Genomic DNA, 16,941 nt, shown 5'->3' on the forward strand with positions numbered 1-16,941 from the left:
TCCCTATAGAACAGGCTGGTGTGGGGAGATCTGGTGGTAAAGGCCAAGCATGTAGCACTTCTTCAGCACTACATTTACAGATAGGAAATGAGACATGGCTTTCTTCCCAGGAAGAGCCTGTATTTTTATATTACTCACAAAAAGGGAAATCTGTAAAATCAGACCATTTTATCTTAGAGTCATATAAAGTCACATCATTTGATTTTTAGAAACACTTAGAAGAAAAGGATGACTATAGGCCTGCTTTACTATGTGCATAGGTGGGTAGAAGTGAGGAGGGCGTATTATAAAATGAGTTTGCATTCCATAGAGCCAACATGGTTATATCAAATATTAAATATTTTATTTATTCAAGGACTACTAAGTGATTGTGACATCTAGAGGCCACATTCCAAATAATTAAGAGTAAATGCCACAGCTAATGCACAGGAGAGGGACAAGACTCAGAAGACTTTGGTTATAATTCCTATTCGACCTCTCACTGGCTTTCCATGTCCATCTCCACATAGACAAGGAGCCTGAGGGTAGAGACTGTGTGTCATTTCTAATTCTTGGTGCTTGGACTGTACCTGCAAAACAGGCACTCCACAAATGCTTGTTCACTGAGTATATTAGCTGAATCCACATGGAACTGCCAGTGTTTTGGGTAAAAAATAATAATCAAATATTATAATTTCATATGACTCAACTTAATATTTCCATCTAATTTTGTCCACATATTGTATGAATTTGCTTTTCCCTAAACGCGCTCGTGTTTCTGTGCCCTACTTTTTTATTGAAAAGCCCTGTCTCCTGTCCTATATCAATCATATTCCTTCCTTGAACATTCTTGTGAATTACTCATTCCCAGGCACACCCAGCAGTTGCTAGCTGGTATCTCTGTGTGTCTTCCTCTAAACTGTAATCATATTGCATTTCCTCAGTGCCTACCCAAAAATTTGTCATAATGTTGAATTACCTATCTAAGGATAAAGTCACTATAGCTCTGAAACCCAGTTTCCTTCCTAGAGAAAGAAGAGAATCCCTGCCTGGCCAATATAACAGAATTCTTGAGAGTTAACATATGAGGACTTAAAATGACTAACAGTAAAGCCTCCAGGTTGTTCTTCTTAAAGGGGGTGGTTTGAAAGTGTTAAGTGCTAGTGATAGGCAATTTGTTTTCAGCTCAGTCTCAGGGAGGGATTGACTCTTCCCAGCCAAAACATTTCAAAAGATGCACCCAGTTGACAGACTGAAAAGAGAATGTTGATCACATAGGGAGGACACACAGTCAATGAGAACACAGACAGAGTCCTTGTGTTAAAGAGAAAGAGACCAAGAATTTCACATGCACAATTATTTCCTTTAACTTGTAACAGGGGCACATAGCACTTGACAGGGTGAACTGAAAGAAATCAAAGACTGCATTCGAAAGCAAACTAAAGACTGCTCTGTGTACAAATGAAGAACTTTTCGGGGAATAATTATAACAGCATTAAAGTAAGGAGAGGGGAGGGGGAAAGGAGGCAAGGAGGGAGAAGTGAGGGCTAAGAATATCATGGGACACACAAGAGAGTATCACAAGTACTTGGAGAAGATTCTAGACTCAATGAAAAGCGGCAGACTACTCCCTTGGGCATAATAGTTAAGGGATATTTCTTCATTCTTAATTAGGAGAAGCTAGAGACTCATAATAAATATGTTACTTTTGGCAAGTTGCTGAATGTTACTTTAAAAACTGGTATTAATAGTTCCTATCTTATAGAGCTGACATAAACATGAAATAAGATATTGAACATAAATACACTTATAAAGTGCTCAGCATATGGCAAGTATATAATACATATTGGAATAGCTCTTATTATTTAATATTCTTTGGCAAACTATATGGTCATTCTCAAGTAATCCTTTTACTATCTTCGTGAATTGCCCAGTTGAATAACTCTCTAGGAAGAGTCCTGAACTTTAAATATTTGACCTATTATTAAGCAAAACCAGTAAACGGAATACTGAAGAAGCAGTATCCATAGATGGTTCTATGACAGAAGTGTTCTCCATCTGTATTTATTCACTATGGTAAGCATAAACCACATGAAGCCATGGGGCACTTGAAAGTGCTGCTAAGGAAGGAATTTTTAAAATTTAATTATTTCAGTTTAAATGGACACATACTATATTGGACACTGTTGCCCCCATACATACCAAAAGACCTATACAGGTCACTGTGGCCTAGTGTGGCTCTGGATTAGGTGACCTGGATTTGAAACCACAATCTTCCCTTTAGAAGCAGAACTACTTTAAGCAAGTAACGCAGCCTCCCATGCCTCCTCAGTTTCAACTTTCGCAATCTGAGGTTGATAACAGTATCTACTTTATTGGCTTATAGATTAAATTAGAGAATGCAAATAAAGCGATGGTTCTCAAAGTTCAGCATGCATCAGTATCACCTGGAAGGCGAAGACACCAATTGCTGGGTTCATCCTCCAGGTTTTTTATTCAATAGGTCTGAGGTAGAGTCAGATAATCTGCATTCCTAATGAGTTCCCAGGTGATGCTCATGTTGCCAGTCTGGGGACCACACTTGGAAAAACACTGTTATAAGCCATTTAGTGTGGTGCCTGATAAACAATGAGAACTCAATAGTGTTATTATAAGCATCTTGATGGTGTACATCAGGAGGGCTTTTGCAAAAAAAAAAAAATTCAGCTTTATTAGAAATCTCTAGCCCATTTTCTGACATGTACTTTTGATAAATGTTTATGAGTCACCTACAAAGGGCAAGACACCCCCACTGTGTTGTGTCAAAGTGGGTTTGAAGCAGGGTTTCAGAGCACCAAGTTACATGACCATGATTATTACCATCTGAAATATTTTTTACCATTTCAACTTTCTACAAAACATACAGGAAAAAATAAAAATTAAGTTTCTCTCCAATTTTTCATGTCCATTAGAAAGATTGTGAAGGTCCTGTAAACGATAGGTGGAAGGGATGTGAAAATAGATCTAGATTCTATGCTTGGCTCTTTAATCAACTTCCTGAGATCACTGGGTGTGATGGATAATTTTTTTTTTTTTTTTTTTTTTTTGAGACGGAGTCTCGCTCTGTCGCCCAGGCTGGAGTGCAGTGGCGCGATCTCGGCACCCCCCACCACGCTTGGCTAACAGAATGGCCTTTTAATTTTTGTATTTTTAGTAGAGACGAGGTTTTCACCATGTTAGCCAGGATGGTCTCGATCTCCTGACCTAATGATCCGCCCGCCTCAGCCTCCCAAAGTGCTGGGATTACAGATGTAAGGCACTGCACTCGGCCGTGATGGATAATTTTATGTCAACTTGACTGAGTTAAGGGATATCCAGATAGCTGGTAAAGCATTACTCTGGGTGTGTGTGTGAGGGTGTTTCTGGAAGAGACTGGCCTTTCAATCAGTAGACTCAATAAAGGAGATACACCCTCATCAATGTGGGCTGACATCCAATCAGCTGAGGGACTGACTAGAACAAAAAGACAGAGGAAGGGCTAATTTGCTGTCTTCTAGAGCTGGGACTTCACCTTCTCCTGCCCTAGGACATCAGAGCTCCTGGTTCTCAGGCCTTCAGACTCTGGGACTTACAGTGGCCCCCAGGTTCTCAAGCCTTCAGCCTTGGACTGACAGTTACGTCATTGGTTCCCCTGGTTCTCCAGCCTGAGGACTTGGACTGCATCACACCATCATCTCTCATGGGTCCAGCTTGCACATAGCCTATCATGGAACTTCTCAGCGTTCAAAATTGGGTGAGCTAATCCCCATAATAAATCCTCTAATATACAGATATATATCCTATTGGTTCTGTTTCTCTGAAGAATCCTGATTAATACTGATTAACCAGGCAAGATTCTCTTAATAATTATGGGCCAAGTTTGGACCTGAGCAGTTCGGTCACTTAAAAAAAAAAAACAACAGGTTGCAAACAAGTCCACCCTCACCAATGCATAGACTTTGGTCCCTGGAAGTTATCACAAGTTATTTGTTTTTCTCCTCTGAGATTCTTTCCATAGTGCCTTAGTTTTTTGGAGGAAAGGTATTGCAAGGGGGTAAAAAACCACACAAACAGATAAACAGATAATTGGCTTGATAGATCTACCTTTAGTTTTGTCATTTTCCAGTATTCATAATCCTTTCAAAGTTTCCTTTAAAGGGGAAAAAAAGAGGCCTGTAAGAAATAGCTCAAAGAGGTTCTAGGATTTATAGACATCCCATTCCAATATAAGATACAAAAGGCAAATAGATCTACCTTTAATTTTGTCATTTTCCAGTATTCATAATCCTTTCAAAGTTTCCTTTAAAGGGGAAAAAAAGAGGCTAGTAAGAAATATGCTCAAAGAGGTTCTAGGATTTATAGACATCCCATTCCAATATAAGATACAAAAGGCAAAATGTTTCCTTTTCCCATGATCCAGGCTAGCTCCAAGAATCCTAAAAAGGATCTTTTAATTCGGATTCTGAGATGTGGTGTTTGGTGGATTTACATGTGTTCTGACACGAGGACCACTCTACTTCCTTAAGAAACATGAGCAAAAATGCTTTGCTCAACAACCTAGTTAGGTATGTACAAATGGTGATCATGGTCCTTACTGACAAAAAACTTATAAGCAATTTCTGTTACAAAATCGATCTTCCTAACAGGTCTTGTTGTATAAGTCAGGATTATCATTTTCATTTTCAAGTGTCAGAAATAGAAGTGCAGAAAAGCTAGGTTTTAGGGTGACATTACTTAACTGAGGTAGAGGCAAGATGAGAAGCTGTCAGTCATTGGGAATATCTGATTTATCAGTCTTCACTGCTGTTGTAGACTGGCAGAACCTATTTCAAAGTGTTTCTGCAAAAAGCATAGAGGAGAGAACTTGGGACCTGCCTTGGGGATTGTGATGGGGAAATGTGACCACGGTTGTCTGAATCCAGATTTTAAGTTTGCATCTATTGGCTGAATTGATGATATAAACGTCATCAGTCGTTCCAATACCCACCTTCAAAATCAGAATGTTTAGAGTCTAAAAAATGCTACCTTTCAGCATTTTTATTTTTTGGTACTGATGAAACAAGCACTATTCTTAAGAATAAGGGGTAAGAGTTTTACTCTCAGATTTGCTTCTCTTATGGAGTGATATCGTACAAGCTAATTGGATTCTCTCAGTCTCACTTTCCTCATGTGTAAAATGACACTAATTCTCCTAATTCATAGGGGGTTGGTGAGACTAAACTGAAATGAATGCAAGAAAGTACTTATTAAGAATATAATTCAGGGACTTGGGCTCTTGTACAGTAAATAAATCAAGTCAAAATAATGCAACCTCCTTAGAAGATCATATCCCATATCTCTGAATTAAAAAACAAATTATTGCTGGAACAGTTGGTGTCATCTCTTGGAAAACAAGTTAATCAACTTAAATATATTAAATCAGGCACCATCTCAGTGACAAACAAACTATAAGAATGGAATTGTTTTTATGAGATCTGAATACAAATTAGCATCTGATCAAATGGCATCTCAAGGATTAAACATCTAAGAACTCTATATATTGCTTTATAAAAGAGTTGAAGTAGATAAAGTGTGCATCTGTTACACTAAGTACTCCAGAAAGAAGCACAAATGACACTCCATTTCCCAAATTACTCCTTACCTCAATCACATTTGTGTAGGCCAAGGAGTGTGCCTCAATAATTGGGGATTCAGACAGCTATGCCTTATTTATTTATTTATTTATTTTTGTTGTTGTTCACAGCATTTTGTTGATGGGGTTTGGAACACTGTCGTATTTCAAAGCTACAAAGCAATATTCATCAAATAAAGCCAATAATCAGCTATACCAAATTAAATGTCCCAAAACTATAACTTTTTCTTGTGAGGAAAGCTGCCGTTATCAGAATGCATGGAGTGCAAGGCACAAAAGCCTTACTGTGATTCGTTGAAACTTCCTATAGAAAACCTACCAATTTCTTCACCTCCTGGCACACAGGGTATGCTAATTCTTTGGCTTTTGCTGATCCAATTTGTAAAACTTTCTCTAAATGGTCCTTGTCCAGCTTCAGTTTTTCAATTTCACGCTTAATTGGGGCAAACTTCTCAATCACAGCATCTGCCACGGCCAGCTTGTAGTGAGCAGTGTCCATGCCCGCGCTGCGGCGCACCACTTCCTCCACCGAGAGCCCCGTCACCGCGGCGTGCACTGCCACCATGTTGGACACGCCAGCGCGGCCAGCCGGGTCATAGGTGACCTCCGAGGTGAAGTCCGTCACAGCCTTGCGGAATTTCTGCACTATCTCCTCTGGGCTGTCTGTTATTCGGACGGTGGCCAGTTTGTCAGGGTCTGATTTCGACATTTTGGCAGAAGGATCACGGAGGGATTTTACCTTCTTCATGGATGCTAGGTTAAAAACACCAACACACACATACCCAAAACAAAAACAAAACAAACAAATCACCAAGATGTATATACTGACAGTTCCCAACTTGCAATGGTTTGAATTATGATTTTTCAACTTTACAGTGGTATAAAAGTGATATCCATTCAGAAGAAACTGTACTTGAAATACCCACACAACCATTTTGTTTTTCACTTTCAGTATAGTATTCAATAAATCACATGAGATATTCAATACTTTGTTGTAAAATAGGCTTTGTGTTAGATGATTCTGCCCAATTATAGACTAATGTAAGTGTTTTGAGCACGCTGAAGGTGGCTAGGCTGAGCTGTGATGTTCAGTAGGTTAGGTGGGTTAAATGCATTTTTGATTAACAGTGTTTTCAACTTACAATGGCTTTATCAGGATGTAACCCAATTATAAGTCAAGAAGCATCCGTTTATACTTTGTAAATTATGTACTACTTTTTAAATATTATTATTTTAAATTTTTGGTCTCTTCTATACTTTTAAAATATTTTTAGTTACCCTTTCCAATAACCCAACATCTTTTTCAGTAATCCAATGTGGTCTACCTACTAGTCCTACACTAGAGAAAACAATGAGGACTCTAGTTACAGATCCTGAATCCTGTCTACAAGAAAGCTGAGGTTAGTCCCAAGAAAGTTCCAAGCCTGTCTATTGTCCAATCCTCTCTTTAGAATATACCCTGATGTAACAATTATAAGTTTGTTACTTACTTAGAATGGACTTGGGCACTGGAAAGAACTCCCCATACTTCTTGTTGAAACCTTCTGCTAGGTCCTGAACTAGTTCCATGTGCTGGACTTGATCCTCCCCAACAGGAACGTGTGTGGACCTTTAATAAAAGACAGACAGAAAAACACAGCAAGGCTCTTTCTTAGAGACAGAAATGATATTGCAAGCAGCTGCATTTCCTGTGAATATTTCACTGTTGGTGTTCAACAAATGTTCACCAACTATAGAGGGAATGTTTAGACCTAAGTCTTTATCTATGGATCAGACAAAAGCCAAAGAGATGTTTCTCTACTCTAGTTGTGTTTTTTCCATAGCAGAGGAATACAGCCATCAACACCAGAATAACAGGATCTTGCTGGGAGGGAGGAATGGGATTTTAAATAGCATATGCTCTAGGTACGATTGTGTTTTAAAACTACTCCTCATTCCCTCACCCAGTCAGCACATATTATCCCAGGCCTGACCAGATGCTTTTTACCTCAGAACTGCAGCTCACACTTGAAAGACACCCCACCCCACTCTTCAAATCAAAGGCGGCAGAAAGTTCTTCAGGCAAGAGTTTTTCCTCCCTGTCACATAGGGAGTAATTCAATATTCTTTTGCAGTAAGCTTCATTTTCAAGTACATTGCAATCACAGGACAATTAATATGTTGCAGAGAACTTAAAATCTACAAGTACAGTGTAGATGGCTATCAAAAAGCAAGTTGGAGAAAACGTGAAGTACATTGACATTTATGTAAATTTTATAAGTGCATATGGAAATATATCTGTAGTAATAAGCATAAAAACATACTGGAAGCTCCTCCCCAAATTTATAATTGTAGCTGCTTCTAGAGAAGGTGGGAAGGAAATAGATCTGAAGAACAAAGGAGACTTGAATTTTATCTGTAATATTTCATTTTATTAAGAAATGAAGATGTGGGCCGGGCGCGGTGGCTCAAGCCTGTAATCCCAGCACTTTGGGAGGCCGAGACGGGCGGATCACGAGGTCAGGAGATCGAGACCATCCTGGCGAACACGGTGAAACCCCGTCTCTACTAAAAAATACAAAAAACTAGCCGGGCGAGGTGGCGGGCGCCTGTGGTCCCAGCTACTTGGGAGGCTGAGGCAGGAGAATGGCGTAAGCCCGGGAGGCGGAGCTTGCAGTGAGCCGAGATCGCGCCACTGCACTCCAGCCTGGGCGACAGAGCGAGACTCCGTCTCAAAAAAAAAAAAAAAAAAAAAGAAATGAAGATGTGAAACCAAAAATATCAGAATATAGGGAATGACTTTATCATGACTTTAATCCCATATGTAAAGTTGGCAGTGTCAGATCATGACACTGCAAACTTTATTACATCAAATAAGGGAAGAATGAACCATTATAGAGAAGTCTTGATGAGGAAAATTTTATACTGAAGCCTTATGGAGGGATAAAAAACAGGCGATTTTATATATGTAATGCTTGGCTGGGAGTTTATACTTGATAATACAAGTAATACAGTGCTCTGAGGTTTTTTTAATCAAAGAAACAATATTGCCCCTGTGAAAAAAGTAGCGAGACATCATAGGCAAGTTTCTTAACCTTTCTAAGCCTTCGTTTCCTCTGTAAAGTGAGGGTCATGATGGAGCTTACCTCATATGGCTCTTTCATGGATTACAAGTATACTACTTGATAGTAATTAGCTCTATAAATGGTTGCTATTGATATTTCTCTCTCTCTATATATACATTCATTAATATCTGACATGATGAAGGACAAAATGGTAAAATAAAGATACTATAAAGAACCCTGATGAGGGGTACACTGACTTTTTTCACACCGGATCATTTTCCTTTTTCAGAGCTGACATACCACAAATAAGAACGCATAATCCCAGAGATAGTCACAGACCTGGGCAGTGATCCTGATATGCATAGAAACCTTACTTGAAACTGACAGTTCACATATCTGATCAGGTAATCCCAAAATATAAATCGCATGTTACAGGAATTCTGAGAGCTCTTTTAATTTAAGGAAAACAAGAACAGAACAATCAATGGAAAGGCAAAATGTAAGGACCATGACAGCAGACCCAGAAAGCGTTTCTCTTCTTCTAAGGCCAATAAGTGAATGTTGACCAGGTACAGTGGCCCATGCTTGTAATCCCAGCACTTTGGGAGGCCAAGGTGGGAGAGTCACCTGAGGTTGGGAGTTCGAGACCAGCCTGATCAACGGTGAAACCCTGTCTCTATTAAAAATACGTAATTAGCTGGGGGTAGTGGTGCATGCCTGTAATCCCAGCTACTTGGGAGGCTGAGGCAGGAGAATCGCTTGAATCCGGGAGGCGGAGGTTGCAATGAGCCGAGATTGCACCATTGCACTCCAGCCTGGGCAACAAGCGTGAAACGCCGTCTCAAAAAATAAATAAATAAATAAAAAGTTAAAAAAAAAAATAAGTGAATGTGGGAAATTCTACAGAATAACTGTTAGGGCCATAACCACTGCTGTCTTCCACACAGCCTGGAGTAGAAAGCCACTGGATCAGTGAGTGGCAAAAACAAAAATATTCCTTTTTATGTTTTCGTAAGCACTCATAGTCCTACATGATACTCCTTTCTGGGATGTACATGCAGACACCCCACCTTTGTAACTTTCTCTTCTTTGAGTGGACTTTGCTACACCTGTCTTGTAATTGTAGTTAGGCTGACATGCAGAGGTCACCTGGACACCCCCAAGCCAAATTAGCCAACAGAGCAGGTTAAAAAACAATTACAGTAGCCCATAGGAAATCGCAATGGACTGCAACTAACACAGAAAAAACAATTACCATAATCCATACACTTAAAGCACATCAAAATGAATATTTCCACATGTCAAAATGGTTCCAGATTCACAAAGCAAGCAAACTAAACAGAAAACACATTTAGTTTTCATAATGACTCTGCATGCATCTTTGCCTGATGTCGGTTCCTTGCCTCTTTTCTAACAATTCTGTTGGGGGGTGGGGGGGTTGGCTTTTTTTTAAAAAAAGGATTTAAAAAATTTTAATCTTTTTCACCTGCCCCTATTGCTCCACTTGGCTTTTTCATCTGATTTTAGTGTGTTTGTTTCTCGCCTTCCCTCCCTGTGCTCCTGCTGCTTCTTTCACCTCCTATAATTTATCTTGGCCTTTACTTCTCATCCAGTGAGTTTACACTTTACATTAATTCATCTTGTCTTTGATTCTATTCACTTATGTGCCTTATTCTCTTCATATTTCCAGCCTTTCCCCTCAGTCTTCCTTTCACTTCAAATAATTTAGTGCTGCTCTTTAAAAATTTATATCCTGCATAATGATATCCATATTAATGTGTCTTCTCTTTTTTCTATTTTCCTTTTTCTTTTTTAAGTTACTGACTGTGCTTTCTTAGACACAACATAAAACAAAAGCCTTTCATAATTTTGATTGTTATAACTTCTGTCATATAATAAGGCCTCTGATCTTCTCCTTTGGTAACTAAACCATTTTTCTTTTGCTTAGTTCCTTTTTGCATCTATGATTACTTAAGATCACCCCACCCTTCTGGCAGAATTAGTGTCCAGATGAATAATCATTGCCTACATATATCTGCTCACAGAGATTTGTTGTCTTATTCTTTCTTTTTCTACTTTTTTTGGCTGTGTTTGTAACTTTTCAGTGCTGCTGCCTTTGACCAGCCCAGCTGGGACAGGAGTTTGGTGGTGTTTTCTTGTCATAAAGGATTCATTTCTCATCACTAGTTGCTTGTTGGATATGCAATAATGACTCTCTAATTCAGCAATTACTTACTGAAGACCCATGATGTGAAAGACCTGGTGCTGGGCACAGTGAAATATATAATGAAAGGTTTACTTTCTAAAGATTTAAGACCTCCAGGAGGAGAGATAATACCCAAGGAAGCTCTGAACTCTTCTGGCGAGTCCTCCTTCAGCATCCCCTACCTCAGTGAATGGCAATGCTATCAATCCAGTTGGGTAAGTCAGAAACATTGGGTCATCCCCGACACCTCCCTCTCATACACATGCAGTCCTATCCATTTTACCGCCTAAATGTTTCTTATATTTGTCTACTTTTCTTCCTCTTCACTGTCACCATCATGGCCCACATTAGACTATGAAATAGCCTCTAAACAGATTGCCCCAGATATTCTTGTCTTCCTAAAATTCATTCTCTGTATTTTAATTCTCTTTTAAAAGAATGAGTCATATCAAATTCGCTGTATCCTTGAAATGTACAAATAGCTTCCTGTTGCTCTTTGGAGAGCACACTGGATTATCTGTTGACACCTCAGCACCATTCTCTCCCTTCTACGCTACCTCTTGATTTTCAGGGGCTGGCAGCCTGCAAACTACATTTCTCAGACTGCCTTTCAGGAGGGTTCTGGTTTGGTATAGGCCTTTGCCTAATAGAAGTAAAGTGGAAAGAGAAAGATTAAAAATTGTTGCTTAGGTAGAGTGGGTGAATACGTGCATATGAGCAGACTGCAGAAATGAGCAGCAGGTTCCTGAATCTCAGAAAAATCCAGGCTCGACTGGCCTCACAAAGAATGAAGCACTTCAAGAACTGGAAGTCTCCAAAGCAGCTATAGGAACTCTAGCATTCTTAGAAAAAGCTCTCAAATGCTGTTCTATGACAGTCTCAAAAAAAGAGAAATACTACTAATAATAAGCTCTCAAAAAGCTTATTTTCAGTGGTCCTCAATGGCAGTAGCCTGATTCTTAGACATTATGATGACATCTCTTCTCTGACTCTACCAGCCTGAAGTATCCGAGCAATCATTTTGCTCTCTATACTTTCTGGGTTTTGGTTTGGTTTGGTTTCTGCCTGCAGTTTCTTGAAGACTCTGTTGTCTCATTTTTCTATATCATTTTTGCTTTCATTTGCACTTTTTTTTTTTTTTTTTTTTTTTTTTTTGGGAGATAGAGTCTCGCTTCATCACCCAGGCTAGAGTGCAGTGGTGTGCTCTCGGCTCACTGCGGCCTCCTCCTCCTGGGTTCAAGCAATTCTTGTGCCTCAGCCTCCCAAGTAGCTGGGACTACAGGCACACACCACCATGCCCAGCTAATATTTTGTATTTTAAATAGAGACAAGGTTTCACCATTTTGGCCAGGCTGGTCTGGAACTCCTGAGCTCAGGTGATCTGCCTGGCAGGGCCTCCCAAAGTGCTGGGATTACAGGCATGAGCCACTGTGCCCAGCCAGTTTCCAGTCTTCTTATCCTCTTCCCAAATTTTTCAAATTCTTGAGAAAGATAATCTGATTTGCCCAGACACTCACTTTCATCTCTATCTGAATGAACTTAGTGGAATCTCTCTGAAACTTCATTTCCTCATCTGTAAAGTGAGGATAATACCATCCACTTATTTTATAGCTCTATTGTGAGAACTGAACAGATAATGAGTGTGTAGCAGTTAGTAGATGACTAGCAAATAATGCTCAACACATGTAAAGTCCTTCCTTTCCTTTCCCTCAAGGCCATGTATAGTGCCTTTTCCCGGATCAGTGGCATTGTAGGTACTTAGCAACTATTTGTTGTTTATTAATAAAAATTATATGTTTGTGCCTTTATGTGTATGTGTGTGTGTATGCATATATATACACACACATATATATAAAAAACACATATACATACACAGAGAGAGAAAGAGAGAGAGACATATACAGAGAGAAAGAGGAGAAAGAAATATTTACTTAATATATAGTCAGCTATTTGAAATTAGGCATTTGGAAAAATAATACAGATGCAGAATAAAAACTATGAATACTTGCTATTTTTGAGCATTGGAATATTTTGTCTGTATTCAAATTTCTTGTGCTTATCATACTCTCCAGTTAAAGATGGTCTCAGCTGTCCATTCCTGGGTTCCTTACCAAGTTCTGCCAAAACATTTACATAAATCTTTTATAAACTTATCTGAATGGCTCCTCTTCCATTCCTTTCTATTATGTTTGTTCTCTGACCCACCATGCCACTCATTCTGATGATGATTTTGATAAAAGGAAACACTAATATTTGGCTTGCATCAAAATTTTATGAAGAGGTTACATGTAGATTTGCTGGTAGGGAAAAAAACACAGATGTTTTATCCACCCTTCATTCTACCATCCTACCTATCTACATTTATAATACAAATATTCAGAGACATTCTGGCAATGATCTTTTTCAAAATCCAGAAATGTCTGGAACAAAGCAAAATAAAAACAAATAAAAATACCCTCAAGTGCTTCATCTCTGTTATAGGGAAAACAATGATATAGCCTAAAAATCAAACCTGAGTTTGAGTCCTGACTCTGCTACTTATTATCAAGCAATTAGGAGTTTCTAAACTTGAGAAGAAACATAATGAGACAAATACAAAATGTACATTAGCAGAAAAAGTGCTGTAGACCCATAGTCTTGCCTAGATGTTCCAAAGTCGACTAACTGGCTACACAACTTCCCGCAAGTTGTTAAACCACATTGGGCTGCACTTGTAAAGCAATGGAATTAAAGAAGAGGCTCCTTAAAGCTCCTTTCCATCCTTTGCTTCACGGTATCATTAAGAGTGCAGTCATTCTTGTTAAAGTTTACGCTTTTCCATAGCCCTAAGCTCAGAGGACTCTCCCATTATAGCTCTTCAACTGTTAAGGAAACCTACCATGCTCATGTGTTTTCTTACTCTAGTGCTGACAATTCTCAGCTTTTGTTTTTTGTTTTCGTTTCTGGAGCCAAGGTTTCACTATTGTGCCCCAGCTGGGCTCAAGTGATCCTCCCGCCTCAGCCTTCCAAGTAGTTGGAACTTCAGGCATGCAACACGATGCCTGGCTAGCCTTTGGTTCTATAAAGAAGTAGGTCTTGAAACAAAATTAGACAACATTGTAATCATCAAAGACATAGTCATCATTAGTCATAACCAAGTAACAGCTCCTAGTCAGAGTACTGCCTGGCCTATATTTCATTTTAATCCTCTAATAATCCTGTGCTTAATAATTATTCCCATTTTACAGGTGAGAAAATCAAGTTTCTTCACAGAACCTTTTCAAGCAAATATCCTACCTCTCTAGAAATTGTATTATTAAGACTTTCATTATACTTTCATTTGTTACTTATTGGAGAATATTGTTCTAGCTTTTTAAATAAGTCAAAAGCTACTAATTACAAATAATAAATGTTATTAAGAGTCTAGCATACAAGTTAATACAACAGACAGACAAATAATCCTTGCAAGTTTTCATCAGAATTGAAGATAGGCTGCATGTACTCAAGGACATTCCCTGTTTGTAGAGCTAAGCAGCTGCCCTTTTGGCTGTTTCCATCACAATTGCACAAGGGCTCTGGAGTCATGCCACAAGGTACAGATACTGTCGTCTTCATGCTGTTATCAGACTTCCATGCAAAGAACTGTAGTTCACAGCTTTAGGGGTAAGGGATGCAAAAACATTGGGGAAGTGTCTCTTTTCCCAGAAGCTTTCACAGTAGCATGGCCCTAAGTGCATGCCAATTGGGAGGCTTTATCTCTAGAGGGCCAAATGGGGGTCAGAGGAGGCTGATGAGGGGTTAGCATGGAAGAATTGAGAGGGGGATGAAATCAGAAGCCCTGGCCAGTAGTACAGCAAGTGCAGGGATCAGCATCCTCAGGTGTATATATTTTTTAGGACTTTAAGTGGCAGCAGTAGCTGACTGGATGGATTATGGGTCCAGGAAAAGTACAAGTACCCTATATCATATTTTAAAAACTTGCTCTCAACCTGTAGGTCTAATACAGTGGCTATTTAAATTTAATTAAAATTAAATAGAAGGTAAAGTTCAGTTCCTCTGTGGCACTAGCAACACTTCAGGTGCTCAACAGCCACACATGTGGCTACTGGCTACAGGATCTAGCACAGACATAGAGCATTTCCATAAACACAGAGAGTTCTATTGGACAGCATTGCTTTAGAATCTAGAATATATAAAAAAATCAACATTTAAAATGTTTGAAGTTTAATCATCACTGGGGAAATATATATGGCATACTGGTTATGAGCACAGACTCTGTATCCAAACTTCGTGGACTCAAATCCTGGCTCCAAGCTTTGCTAATTATATGACTTTGGGCATGCTATTAACCACTCTGTCCCTCAATTTCTCCATCTGTAAAACTGGGACAATAAGAGTGCAAATTTTAGAAGGTTGTTGTAAGGGTTGATGTATGTAAAGCACTTACAATGGTTTCCAACACGTTGTAAGTGCTATTTAAATGTTAGCTCTTAATATTATTAGTTTCTCACAGAAACATACTTCTATAATGTAGTACCTATTTCTGGGGAATAGATATAAACTGATTCAGATGTCTGACCCTTTCTGCACTTCCCCCTGCCCATGAACCAAGTCTGTATTGAATAGGTTAAAACACTCTCTAGTCACCATGAGTATGTACAAGACCAGGGTGAACTCTCTTCTTACTTGTACAACAGAATGTCGGCCGCCTGGAGTACTGGGTATGTGAGCAGGCCCCCCGTGCCATCGTGCTTCTGCTTGGTAGTCTTTGCCTGTGAGAGGTGAAAAGAGAGGAGGGTTAGAAATCTGAAATCTGACTTGAACCTAATTATACTGCTAAATTAAGAAAATTTTAAAACAAGCAAATTGTGATCTGCAGCCACCTGTAATAACATTATATGTGGGTTCCTTTTTAGCAACTCTAGCCATCTTCTGGCTCGCTTGTCTTCACGCTCCAGGCTGAGGCAGGAATAAGGACAGTGCATTTCACCACTGCCCCTTTAAAGGATCCTGCCCTGCTACTATTTCTTATTTATTTTATTAAAGTAAGGATACAGGCATTTATTGGTTCCAAATCGGATAAATTCCAGATTTCACAGACAAGGTCACAAATTATCATGAAATTAAATCTCTACAAATTAACTTGAGTTAATATCAAAAGCTCTATTGTTCATACGTGGAAACTTCCCAAAAAGTCTCACAGCATGCTACTGAGAAAACTGGAATGTTCCCTTAAAATCACATTTAAATAACAAAAAACAAAAAATCATGGCATTTAAAATAAAACTAAGTGAGAGAAATTTTCATCTAACCAATCCTAATGACCTGTCTTGATCCTTAGGTGATTAAGCATGCTGAAGCAGTGAGGGTCAAGTGACCCAATGAACAGTACAGGTTGTATAGACCAAAACAGTTCCTTAATGGAGAAGTTGATGGAAACACCTGAGATGATATTAGAAACATTTAATAACTGGGTAGCAATAGATGTCGACTATAAACTACTACTGTGTACTCAGTAAACATGATCCTAATGATGCTAACTCCCTTGCTGCGGCTGCACATTGCTGACATGTCGTTTGGTTCTCTGAGTAGAGCTATTTATCAGATGGGAATACTCTGTGCAGTTTCAAGGCCTAAGGTATAGCATCTCTTGTAAAAATAAATGGATGCTTTGGTATGTAGACAAATCTTACCCATTTAGTTAATGTGAATCATTTCCTTCAAGTCTGATTATTTCAAAATGAACTGGGCAACTGAATTTATAAACTTGTTTTATTCCAGGGACCAAGCTCATGAGCTTACAAATTTGGGGTACCCCTACCAAGGTGCAGACACACTTTTTAAGGCTCAATCTGAAAACACAACAGCTTCTCTCCTTAGTCATCTTAATTTTGGTGTTTCATAATTTAGTTACAAACTTTTCTGAGTATACTTCAAGTGGTTTCTGGCTTATAGCAACCAATGCTCTAGGCCATTCAAACGAAATTTGAATGTTTGAACATACAATCTCTTCACTGCATCCCCTAATTACAAAGTTCATGATAAAGGCTAGTTCACAATTATCACCAGGTAAAGATAATGAA

General features: G+C 39.0%; 1 protein-coding gene across 3 annotated transcripts in view; it reads right to left on the minus strand.

Annotated features, from left to right (window-relative positions):
• Positions 1-4,241: 4,241 nt before the first annotated feature.
• Positions 4,242-16,941, minus strand: part of WARS2 (tryptophanyl tRNA synthetase 2, mitochondrial) — a 114,848-nt gene continuing 102,148 nt past the window's right edge. For 2 of the 3 annotated variants that reach the window (XM_025358570.1, XM_025358569.1), the window contains exons 4-6: positions 15,545-15,630; positions 7,120-7,238; positions 4,242-6,382 (exon numbers count right to left, since the gene is read on the minus strand). In XM_025358570.1, coding sequence (XP_025214355.1) covers positions 5,934-6,382; positions 7,120-7,238; positions 15,545-15,630 — 654 coding nt within the window. In that variant the 3' untranslated portion in view covers positions 4,242-5,933. Of the gene's footprint in view, positions 6,412-7,119; positions 7,239-15,544; positions 15,631-16,941 lie in introns of all 3 variants that reach the window. The other variant, XM_025358571.1, reaches the window with a different exon arrangement.

The sequence above is a fragment of the Theropithecus gelada genome, chromosome 1 (genome assembly GCF_003255815.1).
Source record: "Theropithecus gelada isolate Dixy chromosome 1, Tgel_1.0, whole genome shotgun sequence".
In the NCBI taxonomy this organism is placed as follows: Eukaryota; Metazoa; Chordata; class Mammalia; order Primates; family Cercopithecidae; genus Theropithecus; species Theropithecus gelada.